We start from the raw sequence: 27065 nt of genomic DNA on the forward strand, positions 1-27065 counted from the left end.
GTATAGTCACTTGAAGCTACATCACTCCAAGAATTTTCACATTGTCTTCACCGACAATCATAGTTTTAGAAAATATCATACTCCACCTAAAGAAGAGTATACTTCACTTGAAGATAAACCACTACAAGAATTTTTCACATATGTTAAAACTTTATGGTGCAACTTCCATGTTGGTAGGAAGCTCTTCAACCATCGACATAATCTCATAACACACTTTGCATCAATGTCCATGTGTTAATCCGCTAGCAATAACTCGCTCTTTTCCATGACAACAAAAATGTCATGAGGACAGTCTTCTCAATTTTCAGAGAAGATCATCCGCTCTCACAACGAGAGAGACATTGCTAGCATTTGACTTAGAGCCCTTATTTCACGATGCCCCACCAGGACACTTATACTTTATATGCTCAATCTTTCCACATTTCCAACATCTCACGCTTGTTTCATTGTTTTTCTTCACATGCAACCTTCCTCTAGCAATCAGCATTGAGTTTGATGAAGTATTATCCTCACCTTTCAATCTTCTTTCTTCAGAAATAATTTTACTAGCAACTTTTTTAAAACTCAAAGTTTCCTCCCATATATCAAAATAGGTTTAATATGTTCATAGGAAGATGGAAGAGACCATATAAGTCTCAAAGCTTTATCTTCATCTTCAATTTGGACTCTAATAATTTCTAATTCATAAACAATACCATTGAGAACACTTAGATGATCAGATACTTTTGTAAGTTCATCCATACGCGCGCGCTATGAAACTGCTTCTTCAACAAGAACCAATTTGATATACTCTTTCCTTGACATAGCCCTTCAAGTTTCTCTTAAAGCTCTTTGGCTAACGACGTACCAAGAACATTCGCAAGAATATTCTTAGCCAAAGACATGTGGATTGTACTCGAAGCTCTCAAATCTATTTCTTCCCACATCTCGTTGTCCATGTTGGAAATGTTTCCTTTCAACACCTTGTGTAATTCTAAGTGTATCAAAACATCTTTGACTTGCATTTATCACAAGCCAAAATTGATTCTTCCATCAAATTTCTCTAAGTCAATCTTCATTGCAATTGAAAAACTTGACATTGCAACTAAAATCTTTCCTAAAGCAAAACAAAAATTTCTCAACAACCACAGAGTATAAAATTTCTTTTCTAATGTGAAAGATTAGACAAAACTGCAACCACATAGCATACTAAATTTATTCTCCACCAAACCAAGCTCTTGATACCATTTGTTGAAAAAAAAAATCTTATAGAACAAAGGAACAAAATAACAACACGGGATTAACTTGAAAACTCCAAAATCGAAGAAAAATTACGACCGTTGTCAAATGACAACCAGAAAATAACACTACGTGAAAATTGTTACAACACATAGACTACCCTCAACCACCCCAAAGAGCAAAATCCAGCCGCACTCTTCAAAGAAGATATTTAATTACCCCTCACAACACTCTAAAACAAAAGTATAATAGAAAATATAAAAAGTCAAATATAACCTTCAAATACTTTTGACTGATATATCTTGTAAAGAAAAACTTGAATCCTATATATAACATTGGACTCCCTTTTCCTTCACAAATCTAAGCGATCTGAAACTTCTTCAATATATATTTTTTCAACTAATCCTACCAAAAATAGCTATAAATATTACTATTTACCGTGTAATATTAATCAATATATATATATATATATATATATATATATATATATATATATATATATATATATATATATATATATATATATATATATATATATATATATATTCTAAATTCTTTTAAATCTTCATGAAACAAAAAAGCATTATTACATATATTTGGTGCGACTGTCAATTGTACATGGAAACAAGTTTGAGCTAAGCCATAAGAGAAAAATATCAAAGATTTGGCAACTGTTAAGTACTTTCTTATGTTGGAAGTGGCACATTGAGCCTTAGACAACACTATTTTTTTCTATCAATGAAATTATTATCTGCAAGACCTTCTCAAAGAATCTGTATTACCAGGAAGCTTTATGAGGATATGTAATGTCAGAGAACATTTTGAAATATCTATAAAGTAAATGACAGATTGATGCAAGTGTCAAAAGAGATTGATACAAAAATTAAGACTGAAATTTTCAAAACAGATAAACATGTCACTAGAAAAACACATCTCCCTCTACAATTCAAGCACAGTTATTAATCAGTAATTTCATTCCAAAGACAATGAACATGACATATAGTTATTTACTACCACAAAAAAGCTAAGTTTATTCAAGATACAAAAATCTCAAAGCCTGAGAGTGAGATCAGGAGATACAGTAGATGTTTGTTGAGGAGGTTCTGTTGCTACAACAAAACCAGTATTCAAATTTGAATTATGAGCATCAACACTTTGACCTATCTGTCTGAAACTTCCAGGCCAAAATACACCCGCGTTATCGTTATGCTGCATAAACATCGGCGCTGCTCCAAAATACTCATTCTCGAATTTCGCTGTAGCTCGAATTTCACTAGCCCTCATTGACGACGACGACGATGGCATGTGATTATTATGCATTGCAGAATGTGATTGAATTCCAAAAGAATGAAAAGAAGAAGAACCATGAAGAGGTAAAGAAGCTAAGCTTGAATACCTCTGAGAGAACATTCCCATTCGCATTGCGCGCTTCGCCATCGTTCTCTCCCTTTTATGAGCGTTCTGATGTCCGCCTAAGGCTTGTGAGCTAAAGAACTTCCTCTTACAATAGTTACATGAGAAAACTCTATGAACCGGTGGCACTGACGCGGTGGTGTTATTAGCCTGATCAGCTCCTACAACCTCGCTGTTTGTGTCGCTTGTTTCCTTGAAATCTTCTTCGCTCGGATCGAAGCTGAGAGACAGGTTAAGGGAAACAGAATCTGGAAGATTTGTAAGGCAGGAAGTTGTTGCACTGTCTTTGGTAACATCATAAGATGTTGTTTCTTGGAAGTAAATGTTGGAACCTACTTGACTGCTTACTTCTAAGCTATTTTCAGCTTCCAAGTTCAAATTCGGAATCATCGCGTCGTTATGAATCTGCTTATCCTAACTAACAATTGGAATGGAACAAATAATCACCTGCATTGTTGATTAAGTACATTAATATATAAGCACTTATATAATAAGCACTTATGCTACAAGCATTTAATTTTGTTTATCCAAACAGGACCTAAGTGCTTATTAGCATAAGTGATTATTTCTAAAAAAAAGATAAAATCATGAAGTAAAAACTAGCATTACAATCTTCTATTGATAGGACCTAGATATATTTACCCTTCATCAATCACAAGTTTGGGGGCTATCCTTCCCAAACCATAATTTTTTTAAGTGATTTTTTTCAGCTTATTTCTAAGTTTATAGTTCAACTTCAAACTACAATCTTTCAAATGAAACACCAAACTTCCAAAAAAAGAACTTAGGGATTAAGAAAAACTACAACTACTAAAGGAATTAGAAAACAAAGAAAAATCTCTTGACCCTAATATTTACTATCTTAGATCTAATTATTATGCTGAATAAGAAAAAAAAGTACTTACCACAAGAAGCATTTCCAGAATTAGAAAAAAAAGCAAGTAAAAATGAAAGGCATGTTTGTAGTTGTTGATGTGATAAGTGGAAAGAAACAGTTACCTTTTTTGAAGAAAATTGAAGTTAGGTACATGTTGGAATGGAGTGAAATGATACTACTACTAGTTTGAAGTATGGAAATAAAAAGAGTTAAAGAAAAGAGAAAGAGGACAAACTATTATGGGAAAGCAGAGGTAAGAAAAGTGATATGATGGAGGAAAGTCAGAGAAGTCAGATTACATGTACTACTACTGCTGCATGCACTACAACCACTTCTTTTGTCCAATTTCAATTCAAGGTATCTCTCTATCTCTTTCCATTTCCAAAATACTTTGTTACCAAGTACTATATCACTAGTACTAGGACCTTACCTTCTTTATATATTAACTTTTTTTTTTATTAGATCGAAATTTTTAAAAAGATAAATAAGTATGATGTCCTAGATTTAATATTATTTTAAAATAAATATATATATATATACATATATATATATATATATATATATATATATTAATATAAAAAAAAAAAATTTAATTTTTAAATGTTTGACTAGAGAGATAAATTGAAAACTACATCATTTAAATGAAATGATAATAGATCCTTTTCAATTTAAATGGATTTTTGAATTCAAACATAATCCTAAACCTGTAATATTATTAAATTTTCTTGAAAAGATTTTTTTTTCTGTCTATTATAATTCTCTCTGATTCAAAAATATTGTCTTTGTAAAAAGAATTAAAAAAAAGTAATAGTGAGAATTAATTTGTATTTGTATGTATATGTGAGAGGGAATAAATGGACAAACAGAAAGACAAAAGAATGAATAAGGTAGTATTTGAGATGACCCACACAAAACAACCAATATAAGAAGACATATGGTCTTAAGGCTCCTTCAGCTTCCACTATGAAAAAGAAAAGGCCCACTACATTCAATAATACTCCTCTGTCCCACAATGAGTGACCCAATTGGAATAAAATAATGTCCCAAAATGAATGACCCATTTCAATTTTCAATACACTTTTTTCCAATTTTACACTCTAATTAATAAAAGTTTCATCATTTCCAATACATGATAATGGTAGTATAGTAAAAAATACTATTATCTCTCTTACTTTTAACCACATTTCTTAATATGTGTAAAAAGGTGGGCTGAGTCACTCATTGTGGGACGGAGGGAGTAGTAACATTTGTATTTTATTTTTTTGGGTTACATCAGATTTTTCTCAACCAAAGAAAGTTGATAAGATTTTTATAATGTTTCTCTGAATATTATGAAAGTGGGAAGATATTCTTTGTCTGTATATGACTACTAGTCAGAGACCAGTGCTTTCGCACGGGTGAATTTATTTTAATATTGACGAAATAATTTTTTTAGATATACATATGAAAAACTTATATTTATTAGAAAAATACAATGAAAATTTATGAAATCAAAATATTATAGCAAAAAACAATTTGATAAATAATGTATTTAGATACACATGATAAAATAAACAAGTATTATATAAACTCAATCGTATTAAATAATTTTAAAAAAACTTGTGACATGGAAAAAGAAAAAAAATTGGCATTTGAAAATAATGGTAATAATTTGATAGTGACTCGTAAGATAAAAAGTTAGTTGTATAAATGACTATGTAGTATTATTCTGTTTGATAAAATTCATTTTTAATTTTATTGAAGTTAAAAAATAAATTAACTGGTATTTTTAGTGATAATAAGCAAATAGAATAGATAAAATATGTCCTAAATACAAAAAATTTCAATATATTTGGTCAGATGATGAACAATGGTACATCCTCTAAAATACATAATCTTAAATGGATATTGGTCTTATGATAATTATAGGATTCCATTTGTAAAGAAAGCATAAATTTTTATAGAATTTATCTAATATTACAAATATTTACGAATATTACTAATAACTATAAATATTTATAAATATTTTGTTGATTAAAATAAAAATTGTATAATGGTGAAAGTGACCCGTAAAAAACTAAAAATAATAAATTTGAGTGATTCTAATTTTCTCATTCATTAAATTTTTGTTTAAATATAAGTCAAGATATTTTTTGTCAAATTGTTTACATGAATTTATTCTATTTATTTCTAATATTTATTTTAATTTAACGTCAACGATTTGTCATTTTAGAATTTTATTAAATATTTTTTTATAAATATTCTATTGTAAATTATTTTAACTCAATTAACGACAAAAATTTTGATCACAAAATTTGTACCATACCATTAAAATGTGTTTTCATTATTTTTATCATATATATTTACATATTTACGTGAAAGCTAAAGTGAATTTACTGAAAAAATTAATTGAAATAATAGGAACATAAGAAATGAAATATTGGATGTATGTGAGGTGTATTGGAATAGGTACATGTTATGGTGAATTTGAAATTTGATGGTGGGAAAAAGTGCTTTTTAATTTGAACTAATAAAAGGGTGACAAGTGGTGCATCTAGTTAGAAAAGATAATAAAGTGAAGGGTGAATTTGTTAATTACTAAAATATCCAAAGTATAGTGTAAAAATTTTTAAAGAGAAGGATATTTTTGGAAGTTTGGTCAATCTTTTATTAATGGATAGATTGATGGTGGGAAAAAGTGTTTTTTAATTTGAACTAATAAAAGAGTGACAAGTGGTGCATCTAGTTAGAAAAGATAATAAAGTGAATGGTGAATTTGTTAATTACTAAAATATCCAAAGTATAGTGTAAAAAATTTTAAAGAGAAGGATATTTTTGGAAGTTTGGTCAATCTTTTATTAATGGATAGATAGTAGAATAGTAGATAGTAGATAGTAGATATGTGTGTTGTCTCATAATACCTTTTACTACTGACCTATAGAGAATTTTTAAAGGTAATTAAACTAATATAGATGCAATTGGATTATTAATCATGTTAATAGTTTGATTGACAAAAAAAAGTTTTTAATTGGATTTTTTAATTGCAGTTTACACTTTTAAATAATCTATAATTAAGTACCTAAATTCAAAAATTTAACTATAAGTTAGAAATTATTTTAAGTTATGGGATACTATTCAAATTATTTTAGTTTAGACACCTAATAATGAATTCATCACAATATCCTATTAACTTAATTTCTTTAGATTTCATTTAAAATAAGTTCAGGTTAGTTGTGCCATGAAAGTATCTAAAGCTTCTTTTAACTTGTTAAGTGATTTTCTTTAAGAACTAGTGTCTTACCCGTGCGTTCGCACGGGTACCCGTCGTTTTCGCGCATTGTGATTGAGAAAAATAAAAGATATTAGTAAAAGATTAAGTTTTGGGTAAAATTGAAAAAGTTATAAAAATAGTAATATTTTATTTAACAAATTATAATGAAGGAAAAGTTTTAAAATCGCAAATTCACGAATTATAATGAAGAAATATTCAATCAAATTATATAATTCAATTAGTGATAACTATTAGCCCAATCTCAAACTATCAGCTAAGGAGAATCGATTATTTTTTGCTAGCTAAGGAGAAAATTAATTATTTTGGCTCAATTATAACTACAAACTATCAGCTCTGTCTTGTAGGCCAATGAGAAACCACTACAAACTCCATTTATAATAATGATTCATTCAAAATGCATAATTAATAGAAAAATACTTTGACCAGTTACTTCATGTTCCCGTTAATATTCATTATTTTGATAAGTAACTTCGTATTCCCGTTAATATTTCAAATTTCTTCCCGTTAATTTTCAAAATTTTGATCAGTAACTTTATGTTCTTGTTATTATTCATTATTTTGATCAGTAACTCCTTGTTCCCGTTAATATTCATTATTTTGATCAATAAGTTCGTGTTCCCGTTAATATTCCAAATTTGTTTCCGTTAATATTCAAAAAAATTATCAGTAACTTAATGTTCCTGTTAATATTCAATATTTTGTCAATAACTCCGTATTTACGTCAACATTTATTATTTTGATTAGTAACTTTGTGTTGCCGTTAATATTCAAAATTTGTTCCTGTTAATTTTTAAAATTTGGATAGTAACTTAATGTTTTCGATAATATTCAAAATTTTGATCATTAACTTTATGCTCCCATTAATATTTAATATTTTAATCAATAACTCCGTGCTCCCGTTAATATTCAATATTTTGATCAGTAACTCCGTGTTCCCACTAATATTCAATATTTTGATCAATAAACTTCATTTTCCATTAATATTCAATATTTTGACCAGTAACTTCATGTTCCCCTTAATATTTAATATTTTGATCAGTAACTTCGTGTTCTCGTTGATATTCAATATTTTGTTCAGTAACTTCATGTTCCCGTTAAAATTCAATATTTTGATCAATAACTTCAAGTTCCCATTAATATTCATTATTTTGATCACTAACTTCGTGTTTCTGTTAATGTTTCAAATTTGTTCCTGTTAATATTCAATAGTTTGATTAATAACGCCATGTTTCCGTTATTATTCAATATTTTTAGCAGTAACTCCATGTTCCCGTTAATATTATATACTTTGCTCTGTAATTTAATACTCACGTTAATATTCAATATTTTGATTACTAACTTCATGTTCTCGTTAATATTCAATATTTTGATTAATAACTTCATGTTCCCGTTAATATTCAATATAGTTTGATCAATAACTTTGTTTTCCCGTTAATATTCAATAGTTTGATCAATAACTTCGTGTTCTCGTTGATATTCAATATTTTGATCAGTAACTTTATGCTCTCGTTAACATGCCATTTTTTATCAGTAACTTCATGTTTCCGTTAATATTCAATACATTTAATATTTTGATCAGTAATTTAGTATTATCTTTAATATTCAATATTTTGATTAGTAACTTCATGTACCCATTAATATTAAAAAAAATTCTATTAATATTCAATATTTTGATTAATAACTACATGTTCCCGTTAATATTCAATTTTTTTATCAGTAACTTCATGTTTCTATTAATATTCAATATTTTGATGATATTTTTGAAACAAAAATAAATTAATTTTAACATTGTTTAAAAATATTTGATGATAATTAAATTTTTTTATAATAACAAAAACCTTAAATTGACAAATTATAATGAAGAAATATTCTATCAAATTATATAATACAATTAATAATAAATATTTAATATAATTGATTAAACTCAATTTACAAATCAAATATATTATTCCATATATAAAATATTTGAATCAATAGTTAATTATTCCTGTATATAAATATTTTTGTTTTGGAATTATTTATAAAACTATTTAGGCTTAATTGCAACTTTAATCCTCCTATTTTATCTTTTTCTTGATTTTGATCCCTCTATTTTAAAAATCACTATTTTAGTCCTTTTTAAGTTTTCTGTGCAATTTTCGTCCCTCTATTTTGTTTTTTTCTGCAAAATTAGTCCCTATTCCTGACTCTTTTTCATTAGAAAACTCAAAAAGGGGACCAAAATCGTGGTTTTAAAAATGGGGGGACTAAAATCGAGAAAAAGACAAAATAGGGGGACCAAAGTTGCAATTAAGCCAACTATTTAAATCAATTGTAAACTTATTCTCGTTATTACATTTAATTAAATATGTTAATATCAGTACCATATGTGCGCACCATATAATTACCCGTGTGTATCCGTAATATATTATTTTGTATTTGGATAGAATTGACCCATTAAAGTTTTAATGGTAATATTTCAATTATATTATATTATATATAGATAAATATATATATATTGATTATTGATGAACTTGTTCAATTAAATTTTAAATTTTATAAATGACAAACAAATTGTATGATTAATAAAAAATATCATACAATTTTGATATTATTTATTCATATATTACTTATGTTTCGTTCTATTACTACTTATTCATACATTACTTATGTTTCATTCTATTACTATTTATTCATACAATACTTATGTTTCATTCGATTACTTATGCTTATTAACACCCATAGTTATTTTTAAATATTTTTTTTAAAAAAAGTCAATAGATCTAATATATTTATTTTATTTAATAATCTCTAAAAAATTTCATATATATATATATATATATATATATATATATATATATATATATATATATAACTTTCATATTTTATATTTTAAATAATTTAGTAGTATTAGTAAGAAATCTTATTAAAGTGAAAATAGAAAATAGTAGTTAGTTAAATCATACAATATTGTAAAAACAATATAATTTTGTAAGATATAAAAGTACAATAGTTTCTCAAATCTAATAATTTAAATATACATATGGTAAGTACTAAAAGAATAAGAAATCAAAAGTTGCAATCACATGCATTAAATCATAAATTAAAAGTTGCAATCAATCGATCAATGATTACTAAAGATAATTATGATATTTAACTTTTTTATAAGTAAATGATTTATGTCTTTTCATTCTAAACTCTTTATTTACCTAAAAAAAATATACTGTTTTTTTCTGTATTCTTTGATAAACTTAATTTTTTTAATTTGACCTAACTAAAATATTCTTTAGTTATATGAATTAATATAAAATATTATGTTATTTATATATTATAATATCTATAATTTTTATAGCTACTAAGATTTAATATAAATATCACTCAAAGATAAAATCAATTAATCAATGAAATTTATTTATTAAAATTTGCAATAATATACCAATTATTTCCATATCAAGAAAATAGGTGTGCTGCTTCATTTTTTCAACAAACCATTCTTTAAAATCACGTTCAAATCGACCATAATGCTTGGATTATTATGGATAAGAAGTTAAAAATTGTAATCACATTAAATCAAAAAATTAAAAATAATAAATCAAAAGTTGCAATCAGATTAAATCAAAAATTAAAGTTGCAATCAAGTAAAATGATTATGATATTTAATTTTTTTATAGGTAAATGATTTATGTCTTTTCATTTCAAAACTCTTTATTTACCTAAACAAATATAATGTTTTTTTCTTTACTCTTTGATTCTATTTTCTTATAAATTTCAAAATTATGTATACATTTTTAATTTGTAATATTTTATCTTTATTTTTTGTTTTGTTCGACCTTATAATAAATAAATATCAATAATATTTTATAAAACTAACTTTGTATATATTGATAACCTTAATTTCTTAATTTGACCTAACTAAAATATTCTTTAGTTCTATGAATTAGTATAAAATATTATCTTATTTACATATTATAATATCTACAATTTCTATAATTACTAAGATTTAATATAAATATCACTCAAACATAAAATCAATCAATTAAGATTTATTTATTAATATTTGCACTTAAAATATAAAAAATTAAAGTTCATTCTATGAATTAATATAAAATATCATGTTATTTACATAGTATAATATCTACATTTTTTACAAAACTTGCGCAAGCATAACCCAATAATTTCAAGCAGATTCTCCATTGTATATTGACACCAGCCAACTTGATTTCTACTTCTACAGCTCAAACTTTCGGGACAGTCAAAGAAGAATATTTATTTCAAGCGAATCGTATAGACGATGTTTTCTACTGTCTGCACCAGAAAAAATCCAAAACACATATTAGGACAATATTTAAATTGTTACTAAAAAAATAGAAAATAGGGATTGGAAACAACCCATGTAAAAAACGAACCATATACTATGGAGTGACGCCAATTGGTACTTCAGAATGATACATTACAAATTCAACCTGCAAATAACATGAAACGCCAATTAGTACTTCAGAATGATACACTACAAATTCAACCTGCAAAATAACATGAAAGATATTTTCTATCAAATTCCGATTTGTCCATGAATAGTCGTGGGAATGACTGTAATTGCAAAAATAGTATAAACCAAAATTTTCCACATGAATAGTCGTGGGAATGGCTGTAATTGCAAAAATAGTATAAACCAAAATTTTCCACGATTAGGTTTGATGAATATGATAGATACTGTGAAAGTATGATGGTTATATATAGTAACGATAAAAGTGTTTTGGAACGTGGAAGGTGGAGGGCTTGGAAGTCAGAAGGGGCTTGGAAGGCAGAAGCATTATATGAGGTCATTAGTGTTGTAAGAAGTTGTGAATGTGAATGGCCAGAGAAAGTAAATAATTTCTAACTGCGAGATCATGAGAGGTTGGAGGTTTAAAGTTCAATCCTACAATGGGAAAGGAATGATGTGGAATTTTGTGAGAAGAGAGGCTGATGTGGCATAGCTAAGAGATGAGGAAATGGTAGACTTTTCTTATATGATAGATTGATTGAAATATGGAGGGCATACATACATTAAATATTATATCTAATTTATATATTAAAGAAAACACGGTAGGATGGTGCAACAATGGTGAAATTGATTGAAGAGATAAGTTGTGAGGCACAATTGTATGAAATATTGAGCCATAAGTATCATAGATTTTGCTGTCACTAGAATACAAATTGAGTTCAAGCTCATGATGTTTTAGATACTACAAGTTATTGGGCAATACTCAGTTCTCACGCCAAATGATCTTCATTTACACTTGAAGTAATTCTTTGAAGTAAGAAACACTGACAAAAGGAAAGGAGAAATATTGGCGCTGAACAACCTTCATATCACCAAGAAACAGGCTTACAGTCCAAATTACAAGGACAATAACCCCATGAATCGAACACAATGGTGAAGGTATCAACGCTTAAAGAAAGCATTCAAAGAAGCGTTGGGTTCTAGTAGCAACCAGAAACTAGAACCAGACAACCAAATAGCCAAAAGGCCAGTAAAAGAAAGATTATTTCTCCAACCATCGCTTATCAAACCTAAGGTTGAAAAAGCTAAAAGGCCAGTAAAGGAGGGGATAAATCTACCTTCAACAATCGAGAAAGAAGATGTTGGAGATGAAGATTGGAAAATGATAGCAGAAAACTCCTAAAAGTCAGAGGACAATTTTGAGATCTTGTATAACATAGTGTCGGTGCTACCTGTTGAATACGACATGGTGACTGAGATAACTGACGTAGAGGAGGAATATTTTCCAAAAGATCTTGTCGACCACAAGTCAGCTTGTTACTATGTGATGAATGACGGTTGTGTCGAAGAGTAGAACGCCATCATTGAAAAATCAGATATATGAATGAAAAGTCATTTGAAACCTCTTTTCATTAGAGCAATGTTGACAACTTTGGTGTTAACAAAGTCTTAGTTGATAGTGGTGCAACAGTTAACCAGGTGCCATAATCCCTATTAAAGAAGATAGGAAAATTCGACACAGACTTAAGACCTCATAACATGGTACTTTTCAATTATGGAGGCAAAACCGACCATTTATTGGGGGTAATCCAGGTAGATTTGGCTGTCGAAACTACAGTTCGCCAACCTTGTTCACGGTCATTTATTCCTAAGCTAATTACAATCTATTATTGGGTATGAAATGGATACATGGCATAGGCACAGACCACTCATCCCTCCACCAAAGAATATCAATTTGGAAAGAGGATGGCATATTCGAAAACGTGGAAGCAGACCAAAGTTATTATAACACCCTAATTTTTGAATTATTATTTTATTTGATTTATTCATATTTTAATTTAAATATTATGTGTGATAATTGAATTAATTTGGGTGATGGGGGTGTGTGACCTCAAGATGAGGGTGTAAGAGTAATTAGAGATTGGTGGAAGTGGGTTAGAATTATTAGGAATTATTTTAGTAATTAAAATAATAACATTTTATTTTATTTTATTAAATGAAAATTATAGATTTAGGGGTATTATAGGGATTAAGGGAATAAGGAAGGGTGTTGTGGGGATAATCAATTAAGAAGGGATAATTAGGTTTTGGAACAAATAGAAAAGTGAGAGGGAGTGGAGTAGTCAGTACGTGAAAACAAAATTGGAGAAAAAGAGTTTAGAGAGAAAAGGCTTAAGGGAGGTTTGGGCTTTGAGGAAGAAGAAGGAAACCACCATTGTAGAGAAACCTTTGCTGGAAATCTAAGGTAAGAGGGAAACTACTTCTCTAATGGGTATAATGCATGAGGGGTGTAAGATGAGTTCTTAACCTCCAATAGGATTTTTGTGATTAATTTTGAATTTTGTAATTGATGATGATTTTTTATTGTTTAATATGTGTTCGTGAGATGATAATTCATAAACTGGCTTGTATAATTGTGTTGCTTTGTTCTTGTGGAATTGATATGTTAATGGATTAATTTATATGTTAATTGGTAGGATTAGGATGTAACAATCACAAGTATTTGATTTGTAACAATAAATTTTCAAAATGAGTTGTTTGGTAAGTTAAGAAGTGTTTGGGTGAGATTGGGAAAATAAGTGATTTTGTTATATTTTGTGCGAAAACTAGAAATTTCGGAAATTTGGATTGTGTCAATCGATTGATCTCATGTGTCAATCGATTGCATGTGTGTATTTTTGGATAACTTTCTATGGTTAATTGATTGATCCAAATTCTCAATCAATTGATTCTGGAAAATTTTGAAACAGAGGCGAAGGACATGTGATGTCAATAGATTGACACCCTATGTCAATTGATTGATGTTGTATAATTTTTGAAAATTCTTGAAACTGAATTAGATTTTATTTCCCAATGATTTATATCGTGACTTTAGTTTCGTGGCTCTAAATGACGCGTCGTTTGAAGCGTCAGAAAGCTAGCATAAAGCACTCTCGCTTAGTGATGGTTTGGGAATTTAATTATGTATGTATGACAGATGAAGATGAAATCATATGAATATGTGTGATGCGATTTCATGTTATTATGAAGAGGAGATAACCATGAATCAATTATGTTGTTCTATAATGTTGAGTGTTAATCCTACTGACAATGTTATAGTGTGCTTGTGAAAAATTGATGATGATGTTGTTGTGTTGAATGTGCAAGTTTTTATGTTGATATGCTACTGTATAAGCATGAATTATGTTAATGAATCATGTGATGTTGTTGTGGGATAATAGTTTAGAAGGGGAACTATTATTGTTAGGTCAATGCATGTTTTGTTTATTGTCGGGGGGGGACCTTAAAAATCATGTTGTTGTTGAATTGACGTGTATTAACATGCATCATTGTGTCATTGTTGTTTATGAAAGAGGCAAGTTGCAATCCGAGTAAGGTGGACTTGGTGACTTGGTGACTTGTCCTGAGGGTGTCAAAGGATTCAAGTTTGATCAAGGTGGTTTGACCTAAAAAGTAAACTTTTCAAGTCTATGGTCAAAGGGTGTAACTCCTTCATTTTTCAACATTTTTTAATGCTTCTTTGAGAAAATGACTCTTCTTGTCATCCTATACAAATTCTATTTACAAGTCAATAGTAAATTATGCTTGGAAGATCATTAAAGATTTGAAAACATTATAGGTTATTTGTGGACTTAGTGAATTTTTGACCTAGTTTCAAGTGATTTTTATTCCACTTACCAAGATCATAACTTGCTAAATTTTTATCATTTGAGGCTCATTATTTTTTCACAATACTCTTCATGATGCCATCTACAAGTTCTTTTCAAGGATCAAGAGCTAAAAATGCTTTGAAAGCCATGTAATTCATTGGAACAGTACATGTCATTTTAAGGCATTTAAACTTAGATTTTTTCTAAGTGTAAACTCATTTGCATCGTGCCATTTTCCATGTGACATAAGTTTTTACTTAAGATTCCAAATGGATACTTTATTGGCACATTATGATCTTTATGATGTTGTCGATCAATTGCAAAATAAAAAAGTGCAAAAAAGCCTTATGTGCATGATGCACCATGAATTTGAAAGTGGATGCTTGAAGCTGAAGTTTGCACCATGATCAGATTTTTGAATCATCTTAATTCCAATTAGAATAAATTTTAAGTTCCAAGCTCATTTTCTCTAACTTCGGTTTCATACTTAGAAACTTGTTCCATCCAATTTTTCAATTGCTATAGAATCCTTAATCTTCATTAAAGCTACTCCAACAAGAATCAAATTAAACTGTGTCCTAAATCTCCCTGGCAAAGTCAAGTTTCAGAGCAAATCAACCTTAGTTTGTTCAAGTAGCTACGAGCTTCAAATTGCTTCAAATAAAACACCACGATGTAGTCCTGATGTGCTGATGCTCACTCTATCCTAGGTTTTCAATGATTGACCCTTTAACCTTGTTTATTTTTTAAAATCATTTTCAAATATCTACTGGTTTTCTTCAAAATTCTCATAGTTCAGTTTAAACAAATTTTAATGGTTAATATGGTTGAAATGGCGATGAGAAGACGAATCTGAAGAGATAAGTCTGAGCCTCTATGCTTGCTTCTTCTGGATTTACAATTTTCAAACATTTTCTGAACATTTTCGTTGGCTGGAGGTTGAAGATGATAAGGTGTCATCTTCAACCGATGAAATTGCGCCAAATGAAATGTTTCTATTGGCTTGACTTTTCTGGATTTTGTGTGCGCGCTTTGACTTGCTTCCATCATACATCCTCATCTTGTGGCCTTTAGATTTGCCAGCGTGGTAAAGTGAGAAGGATTTGACGCCTCACATATTTTTGAGTTTATTTGATTTTACAAAATATGTTTTAAAATTCATTTTATCTTTAAAAATTAATATCTCGCTCTCATTTTATTTCAAAAAAATGCCAAAAATGTTCACAAAAATACTTTGAATTATGTTGCTTCTCATGAATATTTTTACATATTTTTATTTTGTCATTTGGTATTTTTAATGTTTTTCTTCATTTCTCTTGAGTTTTAAATTGTTTTTCTTTATTTTAAAATTTTGAAAAAATTATTATATGATCCAATGATAGTCTCTGACCTATGATAATTTTTGTTTGATTTTATTTTCTATTTTGGATATATTTTGGTATTTTATCTTTTATTTTCCTTTTAAAAAAATCTTTTAAAAAGCCTTTGCATGCATTTAATTGCATTTTAATTATTTTTATGCTTGATATTATTGTTTGCCTTGGATCTTGAGCATATCTTGATTAAACTTGGTCTCTCTCTCCATGTCCCATTTTTTTATCAATTGGATGATTGATGATTCATCTGGTTCAATTAGGTCTGGACTAGTATCTGATAAACTTTCACCAATTCAAATATACTTTCTAGTTAATCAAAGGATCATGTGAAGTACTTTGGGTTGATGATAAGTTTATTCCAAGGTATTAAGAGATATTTGGTTGACGTAATGATCTCATCTCCTTGACTTAGTCTTGATCTCTTTTGTTTTGACTTGTGCTATTTGTTTTAGGAGAATAATCTCTATCACTTCTATAACAAATATGATATATAAATTTTATTGACCGGCCTCATGGATGCTACTTCTATATAAGTACTTATACGATTGCTTAACGTAGCGCAAAATTTATCCCGAATTGGAAAACTAACAATTAACACTAGCATTTAATTATTGCCTTTTATATTCTTGCAATTTATTTTATGCTTCACTTTTAGCATTTCATCTCATTATTATTATTTATGTTTATGTCATTTTCTCTTTGTCCACTTGGAGTTATGTTTATGTTTATGCACTTTTTCCTTTGTCCAATTGGACCTTTTGTTTTGTTCATAAAAACATTAATAAAGACAAAACCTTAAAAATCTTAATCACTTCTTTGGACTATGACTATTATCCCTTACTCTTGGAGTTGGACCTTTGAATTTAGGATTATAACATATAATAAAAAACAATACTGAAGAAAAACATATCTAAAATTTGATTTTCCTTTTATTGAATGCATGTCACAAGCTACCAATTCTACATGATCGTCACTTAATTTTGAGCTAATCGTCTTCCTATAACCAAAGCACTCCAAGATTTTGTTTGTGACAGTCTTCACTCAATCCTACCAAAATTCTCGTGGATCTATGTGCTTGTAGGACTAATTAAAAGGCTATTCAAGATGGTGAAGCTTATGTATAGTAAGATACAACTCCTTCCCTATCAGGCAGTTGGAGTTGGTGCAGGCCGATACAGGGTTGGTAAAGTGTATGCTTGGTTTCTCTTCCAGTATCATGTAAGACTCAGCCATGCTCAACATCTCTTGAGTGGTTTTCACCTTCTTCCTCCTAATATTCAACTTGAAGGGATGGTCCTTCAAGAGGTCATTTTTTAAAATCCAGTTCCTAAGACCTTCTTAGACTTTGACAATAAATTGATTAAATCGGCCAATGTAAGATTGCGTGCTCTCTTTCTTACCTTAGAAATTTTTGGTCAAAGCAGATTCAGTCCCCGTTCTTCGCTTCTGGGTAATGAAATGCATGGAGAACCGTTTACAGAAGTCATTCTATGACTAAATACTCCCATCAGGTAGACCAATGAGCCATAATCTAGCTGATACGACCAGGGTCATGGCAAACAAATTACATTGAGACACATTGTTGGCACTGAAGTAGTTCAGACGCTCATTGACGAGCTGTACATGCTCATTTGGATCTCCTTTTCCACCGTACTCACTTAACTTAGGTATTTTCACCATGGATTTTGGTAATTTTCTTTCTAAAATCTGTATACATACTGGATACTTCGGTTGCATCTTTACTAGTTTGTTTTCTACCTGATCTAGGGTAGGGGCATAGCTGCCTCTGTCTCCCTCGAGACTTTGAGGGGGACTCTAGTGCTTCTTTCTCCTATGTTGACTTATTTACTAAGGAGTTTCGTCCTTCTTCGCCCTGGTCTACTTCGGGACGACAATATGAGTCCTTTTTAATATAGCCTCCTAGACAGTGTTCCCACGCGCAAGAGCATTGTGGAGGCTTTCTTCAAGGCGTAACAACCTTTCTTCAAACGCAAACAAGTTCTTTTGTTAAACAATATGGTATATGTTGTTCAATAGCTCATTAGCGCCTTGCAATCCATGTTTAGCTCGCAATAATTAGAAATCGTGCAAGACTTTTGGTTGTGCAATTTGAGGCTCAATCAGAGGTAATTAAACAATTCCATTTATTTGAGGAGTTTAAACAATTCCTAAGGAGGTTACGAACTGATGAATGTGAGATTGTGGAAAATTGTAGGAATCAGAAGTTGATTCCCACATACAGCGTCATTGTTCCGTTATAGAACTAGAAATGAAGTCATGAACAGAAATGAGGGCGGATCTGAGCTTCCGGCGCGTTGGAGAGGGGGTTCCTGCAAGGTTAGCACTCCAACGCTCAAGTCAATATGAAGAAGAGTAAATTGAAATTGTGTCTGAATCTTGTTACCTGAATTGGTGTCTTCTCTAAATACAGTAGAGAGAGAATAATGAACTCGTTATTTGTTAGGAGTGAATTGCATAGAGTCGTTAGATGTTCTTGTTAGGGTTGTTCAAAGAAACATGAACCGAACTGGAGTTAAAATAACCAAACCATTACAAATGGTTAGTAAACCAAACTTATATTTTATTAATGATTATGGAACCGAACCGTTAACCAATTAAACAATCTCAAATTAGTCCCGAACCGAACCATTGTTACTTTGGTTTCTAAATGGATTTTTTATTTAAAAAAAAAAGTCGATTTTTTACAAAAATAAAGAAATTGATTTTTCTGGGAAAAAAATTCGATTTTTTTTGGAAAATTAAAAAAGTCAAATTTTAAGAAAATCAAATCAAATTTTTTTCGAAAATAAAAAAATCTATTTTTGAACAAATAAAGAAGTTGATTTTTCCTAAAATATAAAAGTCAATTTTTGCGAGAAAAGAAGTCGATTTTTTTTCGAAAATAAAAAAATTCCGTTTCTCAAGAAAAAATTAAAATTGATTTTTTCCCAAAATAAGAAAAGTCAGTTTTTCCCAAAATTAGAAAGGTCTACTTTTTTTCGTAAATAAAAAAAAAGTCGTTTTTTTCCCGAAAATAAAAAAAAAAAGGTTTTTTCAAAAATAAAAAAGTCAATATTTTTTCGAAAAATAAAAAATTTATTTTTCTGAAAAAAATCAAAATTTTGCAAAAATAAAAAAAAATCGACTTTTTTGGAAAAAAAAATTCTCAATAAGAAAAGTTAGTTTTTTTCGAAAAAAAATTAAATAAATTTTTTATTAAAAACAATTCAAAACTAAATATAACGATTTGGTTCTATAATAAATAATTTAGTTTAGAAAATTTTGTCTTCTAATAATTTGGTACGGGTTTAAAGTTCATAATCATTATATCATAAAAAAATATTATTATAAAAAAGATGCATACAACAACCATTTTTAAATGCAAATTTTTTATAAATTGGTAAAAAATTGGCAGCAAATCATCTAAAATCTAGAACAATAAATATTAGGCAAATTGAATATTAATCCATAGATGAATGACAAATTTTAAATTCCAATTCAAACAAATCTATGTTTACAAATAAAATCAATATCGATTATTCCAATTCTTCATTGATTTAATTCAAAAAATTTGATAGAGATCAAACTTCTATTAAACCAAATCTAATACATCATAAACAAGCAGAAATTACCAAGATAATCAACTTGAAATTTTATAAAAATTAGAGGTACAATGTACTGCTATAAGTGCTGCAACAAAGTTGTGTCCGCTTGTGGCATTTGTAATTAAATGCTTATGGTTTTTTTTAATAGAGTGGTCTCATTCCTTTCGTACGGACTGATCCACCCGAAAGCATGTTGGTTGAGTATGTCCCATGTAGTCTTCGAAAATTGGTTCTAGACAATTTCAAACTCAGAATCAAACTCAGAACCTCAAAGAAAACATACCCTTGAGATCCAAACACCTCATCTCCCACTAGGTGAACCCTATCGAGTTTAATAAAATGCTTATGTTATATGGAGAAAAGCTTACGTGATAGAATTTTGAGTAAGTATTGGTATGTGGAAAAAGAAAAAAGAAAAACCAAAAATTGCAATAGAGCATCTATTTATGGAAGTGTAATTGGTTGATACTATTGTTATTGTGAGAGAATGGAATTGGCGTATTTATTTTTTTTCTAGCAAAATGCAGAAAGAAAATACGGCATTAAATATAATAGGAGAGATTGTGATTGAAAACATTTTCAAAACTAACTAATGGATTTACACACAACCAATCACATTTTTTATTAACTAAATAATAAAACTAAAATTATTTCTCTCCTCCATTATCACAACTACCCCCATGTTGACAATTAAAAACAAAATTAAATTTTAAATAAATTTAAATTATCTCTTTTTTTATTGGTTGTTCCTAATTATATAGATTTAGGATCGTGTCCATGCAAGAGTTGCTCGATTAGAGGGATAGTTTTCTTAAATAATTATAATTAATGACTATTTTTATTAAATAAATAATAATTAAAATCACTATCTTAGCAATAATAATAAAAAATAGTTTTATGCATTAAATAATAGTTAATTAATGGAAAGGAAAAAATCAATATGCTTTAAAAAAAAAGTAATGTGAAAATATAAAGGGAATGGATAGTAGAGTTAGTGGGAGAAATGAAAGTTGTAGTACTAAAGAATTAATATTAAATTTAAGTAAATATGTTAATTAAAAAAGAACTAATAAAAATAAAATTTTTAGCACTAAATTTTATTTCACTAACTTGAGAATTTTTATATATAAGATGTTCTAAATAATATAAATATAAATTATAATTTCATAAAACATTCCAATAAAAGAAATGATTAATTAACTTAAAAACTGGATTAAATAAAATACAAATTTTGATTAATAATAATAATAATAATAATAATAATAATAATAATAATAATAATAATAATAATAATAAGGTCTTGAGAATATGCTCATCTTAGGGGGCGTTTGTTTCATGGATTCTAGATTTATTCCCAGGAATGTTATTTTAATTTTTTGCATTCCCATATTTGTTTCAAGGATTTATAAATTATGCCTTGGAACTTTTTATTCCTGGGAGTTTTATTTGCACTTGATTTTTCTAATTTTTATTCCCATGTAAAATGGTGGGAATCACTACGCTAAATATGATCTTTTGCAGCACCCCTACGAGAGCGCTTTTAGGGAAAAGCGCTCTTATAGATTTCGCTAAAAACAAAACAAAAAAAACAAGGGAAAAAGCGCTGGTAAATGGTGGGGGTACGAGAGCGCTTTCTAGAAAGCGCTGGTAAAGGGGGGGTACGAGAGCGCTTTCTAAAAGCGCTCTTATAGGGGGTGGGTATGAAAGCGCTTTTAAAAGCGCTCTTATAGGGGGTAGGTACGAAAGCGCTTTTAGTAATAAAGCGCTGGTATAAAGGGGCATATGAAAGCGCTTCTGAAAAGCGCTCTAGTAGCCTTTTTTTAAATTTATATTTCATAAAATTAAAACACCCTATTTGTTTCAGAAAACAAAAAAGGTCTTCTTCTTCCTCGCTCATCACCCAGTCTCTCACATCTCTCGTTGTCTCTCACAAACCTTTAACTCTCTCTCTACAACACATCTCTCGCCGTCTCTCACAAAACAACTTGCCGCCGCCTCCGTTCGTACTCCCTCCGCCGCCCACTGTTCGTATTCCCTCCGACGGTTGCAGTTGCAGAGCTGCCGTTCGTACTCCCTCCGTCGTCGTACTCCCAAAACAACTAGCCGCCGCCGCCGTTCGTACTCCCTTCGAGAAAAAACGCAGGTTCGAACCCTATCCCTATGAACTGATTTTGGATTTGTGTTTGGTATTTCATACCTTGTTACTTTCTGATGGCAATGTCAAAAAGAAGTTCTGCTATTGTGGTTTTGTGGATTGTACTGCTATTGTGGTTCTGCTATTTTGGATTTGTATTTGGTTTTGTGGATTTGTATTTGTGGATTGTACTGCTATTGTGGTTCTGCTATTTTGGATTATACTGTTTTGGAATTCTTGCTGGCTAGAGTTGGAGGACAGATTTTTGTTTGTTTGAAGGGTAGAGAGTGTTTCTAATGCAGGTTGATTGTTGTTTGTGGTACTGCATTTGGGATAAATTCAATTCTATCTCTTTGCTCACTTATTTCTAATGTTTGCAACTTTTCCTATTTATACTTTAGAGTTGAGCATTTGAGTGCAGTATTTCAGACTTGTCCTCTGTTGTTTTTTCCACTACTTTTAACTCATAAAAATGCTTTGAAATGTGGTTGTACGAAGGTATATAGATGCAGGAATTTTGGTGTTGCTTTAGTGATTGATAATGTGAATTGTATTGCTTATTTGGTGGACATTTGATGCTGGAAATTTCTATGATGGTTGGTGGTGTTGTTAACATGTAAATTGAGAGAATGATGAGTTTCAATGGTGTTGAAATGCTGGAAATTAAATGGACAATTGATAATAGTGTTGTTTTGAGTTCATTGCAACTTGTTAGAGCATGAAAAATGGTAATGACATTAGTGTTTTGGTGCTAATTAGAGCAGGTCGAGCAGCTGAAAATTAATTGGTACCATGTTTATGTGAATTATTGTGCATTTTAAATAATTGAGTTCTAGATTGGGTTTATTTTGATATTTGTTAGTAGTGGTGTATTTAACTGCATCGTGTATATGTTTAATTTTACAGTTACTTTGAAGTCTCTGGTTTCTACTTGTACAACGCCGATTCAAACCTACCCATCTCCCACATCAAGTCTAACTCAGGTTACTATCCCTTTCTTCTTGCTTATAATTTGTTGTTTTCTGCTTAATTTCAATTTCAATTTATATGAGAACCATAACTTGAAGATGATGGATTATTATATTAGAGGGTATTTCTCAACTGTTTCTACTTTTTATTTTTAAAAAAATAATCTTTTATACTATATTACTTTCATATTTTATGATATTTTTGTAGTTTAACAAATATATCATTTTTTTCTTACGCTTTCCATTCAATCATGTAGGAGAGAGAAAGTTCAAACTTTCTTGAAAAACAATATTGATTAGATACTAATTTTAACTAAACAATCGATTTCAATTAAACAAAATTATTATATTGCTTATAAAAAATTATTATTATATCAATTACAACTAAATTAGTTATACAACTATCAATTTCTTCCTATCTAGATTTCCTCTTTTATTTATTTTTATAGATTTTTGAGCAAACAATTTGCTTTGGGAGATTTGACCCAGTTTTGACGTATTTTTTGCAATTTAGTGTCTCTCAATCCATTTTTTGGTTTGTGAACTTATATTACCTTGAAATAAGGTAATGTCTTCTTTAAGAAATCGGGTATTCTTATTAGGTATTCTGATTAGGTATTCTATTATTCACACTTTATAGGATCTCACTAGGTATTTTGATCAAGACATAATGATGATAGCTATTTATTATCTTGACAGAATTCCTTAGTACCTGATAGAGAAACCAAGAAGCATTTGTTTAGCTTAATTAAGTCATGGATAAGACATGGATGAGATCAAACCGATTGTCGAAAGAGTACGAGAAAGGGGTATGGAAATTCGTTGAGTTTGCGGTTGCGCACTCCGAAGACCCGCTTCGAATGCCGTGTCCTTGCTTGGGTTGCTGTTATGGGGATAAGGTTGACGGGAAAAAGTTGGGATCCCATTTACTACGGTTTGGAATTGATAGAAGTTATACATGTTGGACAATGCATGGTGAGAAAAGTAACGGGAATGCTGGGTCGAGTTGTAATAGGAAGTATGCTTCAAACGACGATTGCACAGACACATACGATTGCGATCGAGTCGAAGAGATTGCAGAAGCGCTTGAAGAAGATCTTGCGGATTGTCCCAAAATGTTTGAGAGGTTGGTAAGCGATGCAGAGAAACCGTTGTATGATGGTTGTTCAAAATTCACAAGATTGTCTGCGGTGTTAAAGTTGTACAACTTAAAGGCGGACAATGGATGGTCGGATAAAAGTTTCACAGAGTTATTAGCCCTTATGAAAGATATGCTACCAGAGGATAATGTTCTTCCCAATCGAACGTATGAAGCCAAAAAGATGTTGTCCTCTATTGGCATGAGCTATGATAAGATACATGCATGTCCAAACGATTGCGTTTTGTTTCGAAACGAGTATGCAGCGTTGAATGAGTGTCCTAAATGTGGTGCCCCTCGATATAAGAAAAAGTTGTCTCCTGCTAAAGTCTTATGGTATTTTCCTATAATTCCGAGATTTAGACGCATGTATCGTAGTGAGACCGATTCAAGACACTTGACTTGGCATGCAGATGAAAGAATTATTGATGGAAAGTTGCGACATCCGGCAGACTCACCACAATGGATGAAAGTTGATACTGAATATCCTGAATTTGGAAAAGAAGCAAGAAACCTTCGGTTGTCATTGTCTACTGATGGAATGAACCCGCATGGTATTCAAAGTATCTCGCATAGCACATGGCCTGTGATTCTTATGATCTATAACCTACCTCCGTGGCTATGTATGAAGCGTAAGTACATGATGTTATCTATGCTAATTTCTGGGCCTAAACAACCAGGGAATGACATAGATGTATACTTGGCACCCTTAATCGAAGATTTAAAGTTTTTGTGGGAGAACGGTGTGGAGGTTTACGATGGGTATAGGAAGGAAAGTTTCAACTTGAGGGCGATGTTGTTTGGAACAATTAATGATTTTCCAGCATACGGAAATCTATCCGGGTACAGCAATAAAGGTCAAAAGGCGTGTCCCGTTTGTGAAGATGAAACCGATACGACACGATTGGAGCTTTGTCAGAAGAATGTCTTTCTCGGCCATCGTAGATTCTTAAATTCTAATCATCACTACCGTGGGTGGAGAAAAGCATTCAACGGAAAGGCCGAACACGGTACAGCCCCGCCTTTTTTGTCAGGTGATCAAATTTTTGAAAAGGTGAAAGATGTGAGCACTCAGTTTGGCAAGCCTTTTGCACATTCACTTGTCAAGGGTGGGTGGAAGAAGAAGTCAATTTTTTTTGAACTTCCATATTGGAAGACGTTGTACGTAAGACATTTCCTGGATGTTATGCATATTGAAAAAAATGTATTTGACAGCGTCATAGGTACGTTACTCAATATACAAGGAAAGTCTAAGGATGGCCTTAACATAAGGAAGGACATGGTAAACATGGGAATGAGAACTGAATTGGGACCCGTGACGAAAGGAAGACGAACATATCTGCCACCTGCTGTTTACACTTTATCTAGAAAGGAGAAGAAAACATTGTGTAAGTTTCTCAGTGAAGTTAAAGTTCCAGAAGGCTACTCTTCAGATATTAGAAGACTTGTGTCCATGAAAGACCTCAAGTTAAAGAGTTTGAAGACGCATGATTGTCATGTTATAATGGAACATTTTTTACCAATAGGTATACGTTCTATTCTTCCAGAAAAAGTAAGAAGCGCAATAACTAAGTTGTGTTTCTTCTTCAGGTCAATTTGCAGTAAGGTGGTCGATCCCGCGATCTTACCAACATTGCAAAAAGAGATAGTTGTTACTTTATGTGATCTTGAAATGTATTTTCCTCCCTCGTTTTTTGACATAATGGTTCATCTAGTCGTGCATCTTGTGAAAGAGACACAATTGTGCGAACCAGCTTATATGAGATGGATGTACCCTGCTGAACGTTATATGAAAATATTAAAAGGGTACGTGAAAAACAGAAGTCGACCGGAGGGCTGTATTGCGGAACGATACGTTGTTGAAGAAGCGGTTGAGTTTTGTACTGAATATCTGTCAAATGTTCAATCTATTGGACTCCCTAAGTCTCATATTGTCGAAAAAAAAGAAGGAAAAAGGCTAATTGGAAATAAAGTTGTGACAGTATCAATGGTCGAACGGGATCAAGCGCACTTGTATGTTCTGCACAATGAGATTGAGGTTGAGCCGTATGTTGAAATGCACAAGATTGTTCTCCGAGATTTAAATCCAAATAGAAATGAGAACTGGATAGTACGAGAGCACAATCGAAGTTTCATACCGTGGTTTAGGGATCATATTTATTCAAAGTATCGTTCAGATCCTGCTTCAGTAACAGAAAGGTTGAGATGCTTAGCCTATGGTCCAACTGTAATTGTGCTTTCTTATAGCGCATACGCAATTAATGGATACACATTTTATACCAAAGAACAGGATGATAAAAGTACTATGCAAAATAGTGGTGTTACCTTGGTGGCTGAAGCAATGCACATATCAAGTGCGAATGACTTAAATCCGAAATTTGCAAATTTGTCATATTTTGGGGTTATCGAGCGCATTTTGGTGTTTGATTACGCGAAGTTTCAGATTCCTGTATTTGGTTGCAAGTGGGTTGAAAATAATAGTGGCATACGAATGGATAAGTCAGGATTTTTACAAGTGGATCTCAATAGGGTAGGGTACAAAGATGAGCCTTTCATTCTAGCCTCTCAAGCTAAACAAGTGTTCTATGTCAATGATCCTTCAAGTACGAAATGGTCTATAGTGCTTTTATCTAACAAAATAGTTGATGAAAACATTGAAGATCAAGGTGATATTGGTGTTGGCATTGATTCTTGTACAAGAAGCGATCAAAATGAGAATGAATCTTGTACTAGAAATGATCATAATGAGGGTATTTGGATTAATCCAACCGTCCGTGTTGTTAAGAGACGCGTTGAACACAATCCTACCAAGAAAAGAAAGAGACGTTAGTGATAAAGGTAATAGTTTTATTCACTTTGTACCGATTGTTTTATTCAATAGTATAGTACTTATTCAATTTGTTTTATTCAATTTGTACCGATTGTTTTATTCAATTTGTACCGATTATTTTAT

The 27065-nt window shown here is 30.5% G+C and overlaps 1 protein-coding gene across 3 annotated transcripts; it reads right to left on the minus strand.

The window, feature by feature from the left end:
* Positions 1-2174: 2174 nt before the first annotated feature.
* LOC131600273 (zinc finger protein 4-like) lies at positions 2175-3915 on the minus strand. 3 transcript variants are annotated; one of them, XM_058872459.1, is made up of 2 exons: positions 3808-3915; positions 2175-3078 (listed from the first exon to the last, which is right to left on the minus strand). In XM_058872459.1, exon 2 carries the CDS (start codon positions 3019-3021, stop codon positions 2269-2271), a length of 753 nt encoding a protein of 250 aa, XP_058728442.1. In that variant the 5' UTR covers positions 3022-3078; positions 3808-3915; the 3' UTR covers positions 2175-2268. The 3 variants fall into 3 exon arrangements, with proteins under 3 accessions (XP_058728442.1, XP_058728441.1, XP_058728440.1); XM_058872458.1 differs by lacking the exon at positions 3808-3915 and adding an exon at positions 3537-3791; XM_058872457.1 differs by lacking the exon at positions 3808-3915 and adding an exon at positions 3631-3790.
* Between the last annotated feature and the right edge of the window lie 23150 nt (positions 3916-27065).

The sequence above is a fragment of the Vicia villosa genome, linkage group LG4 (genome assembly GCF_029867415.1).
Source record: "Vicia villosa cultivar HV-30 ecotype Madison, WI linkage group LG4, Vvil1.0, whole genome shotgun sequence".
In the NCBI taxonomy this organism is placed as follows: Eukaryota; Viridiplantae; Streptophyta; class Magnoliopsida; order Fabales; family Fabaceae; genus Vicia; species Vicia villosa.

Coding starts and splice junctions, on each gene's coding strand:
- LOC131600273 (XM_058872459.1), bottom strand. CDS start 3,021: ATGATTCCGAATTTGAACTTGGAAGCTGAAAATAGCTTAGAAGTAAGC.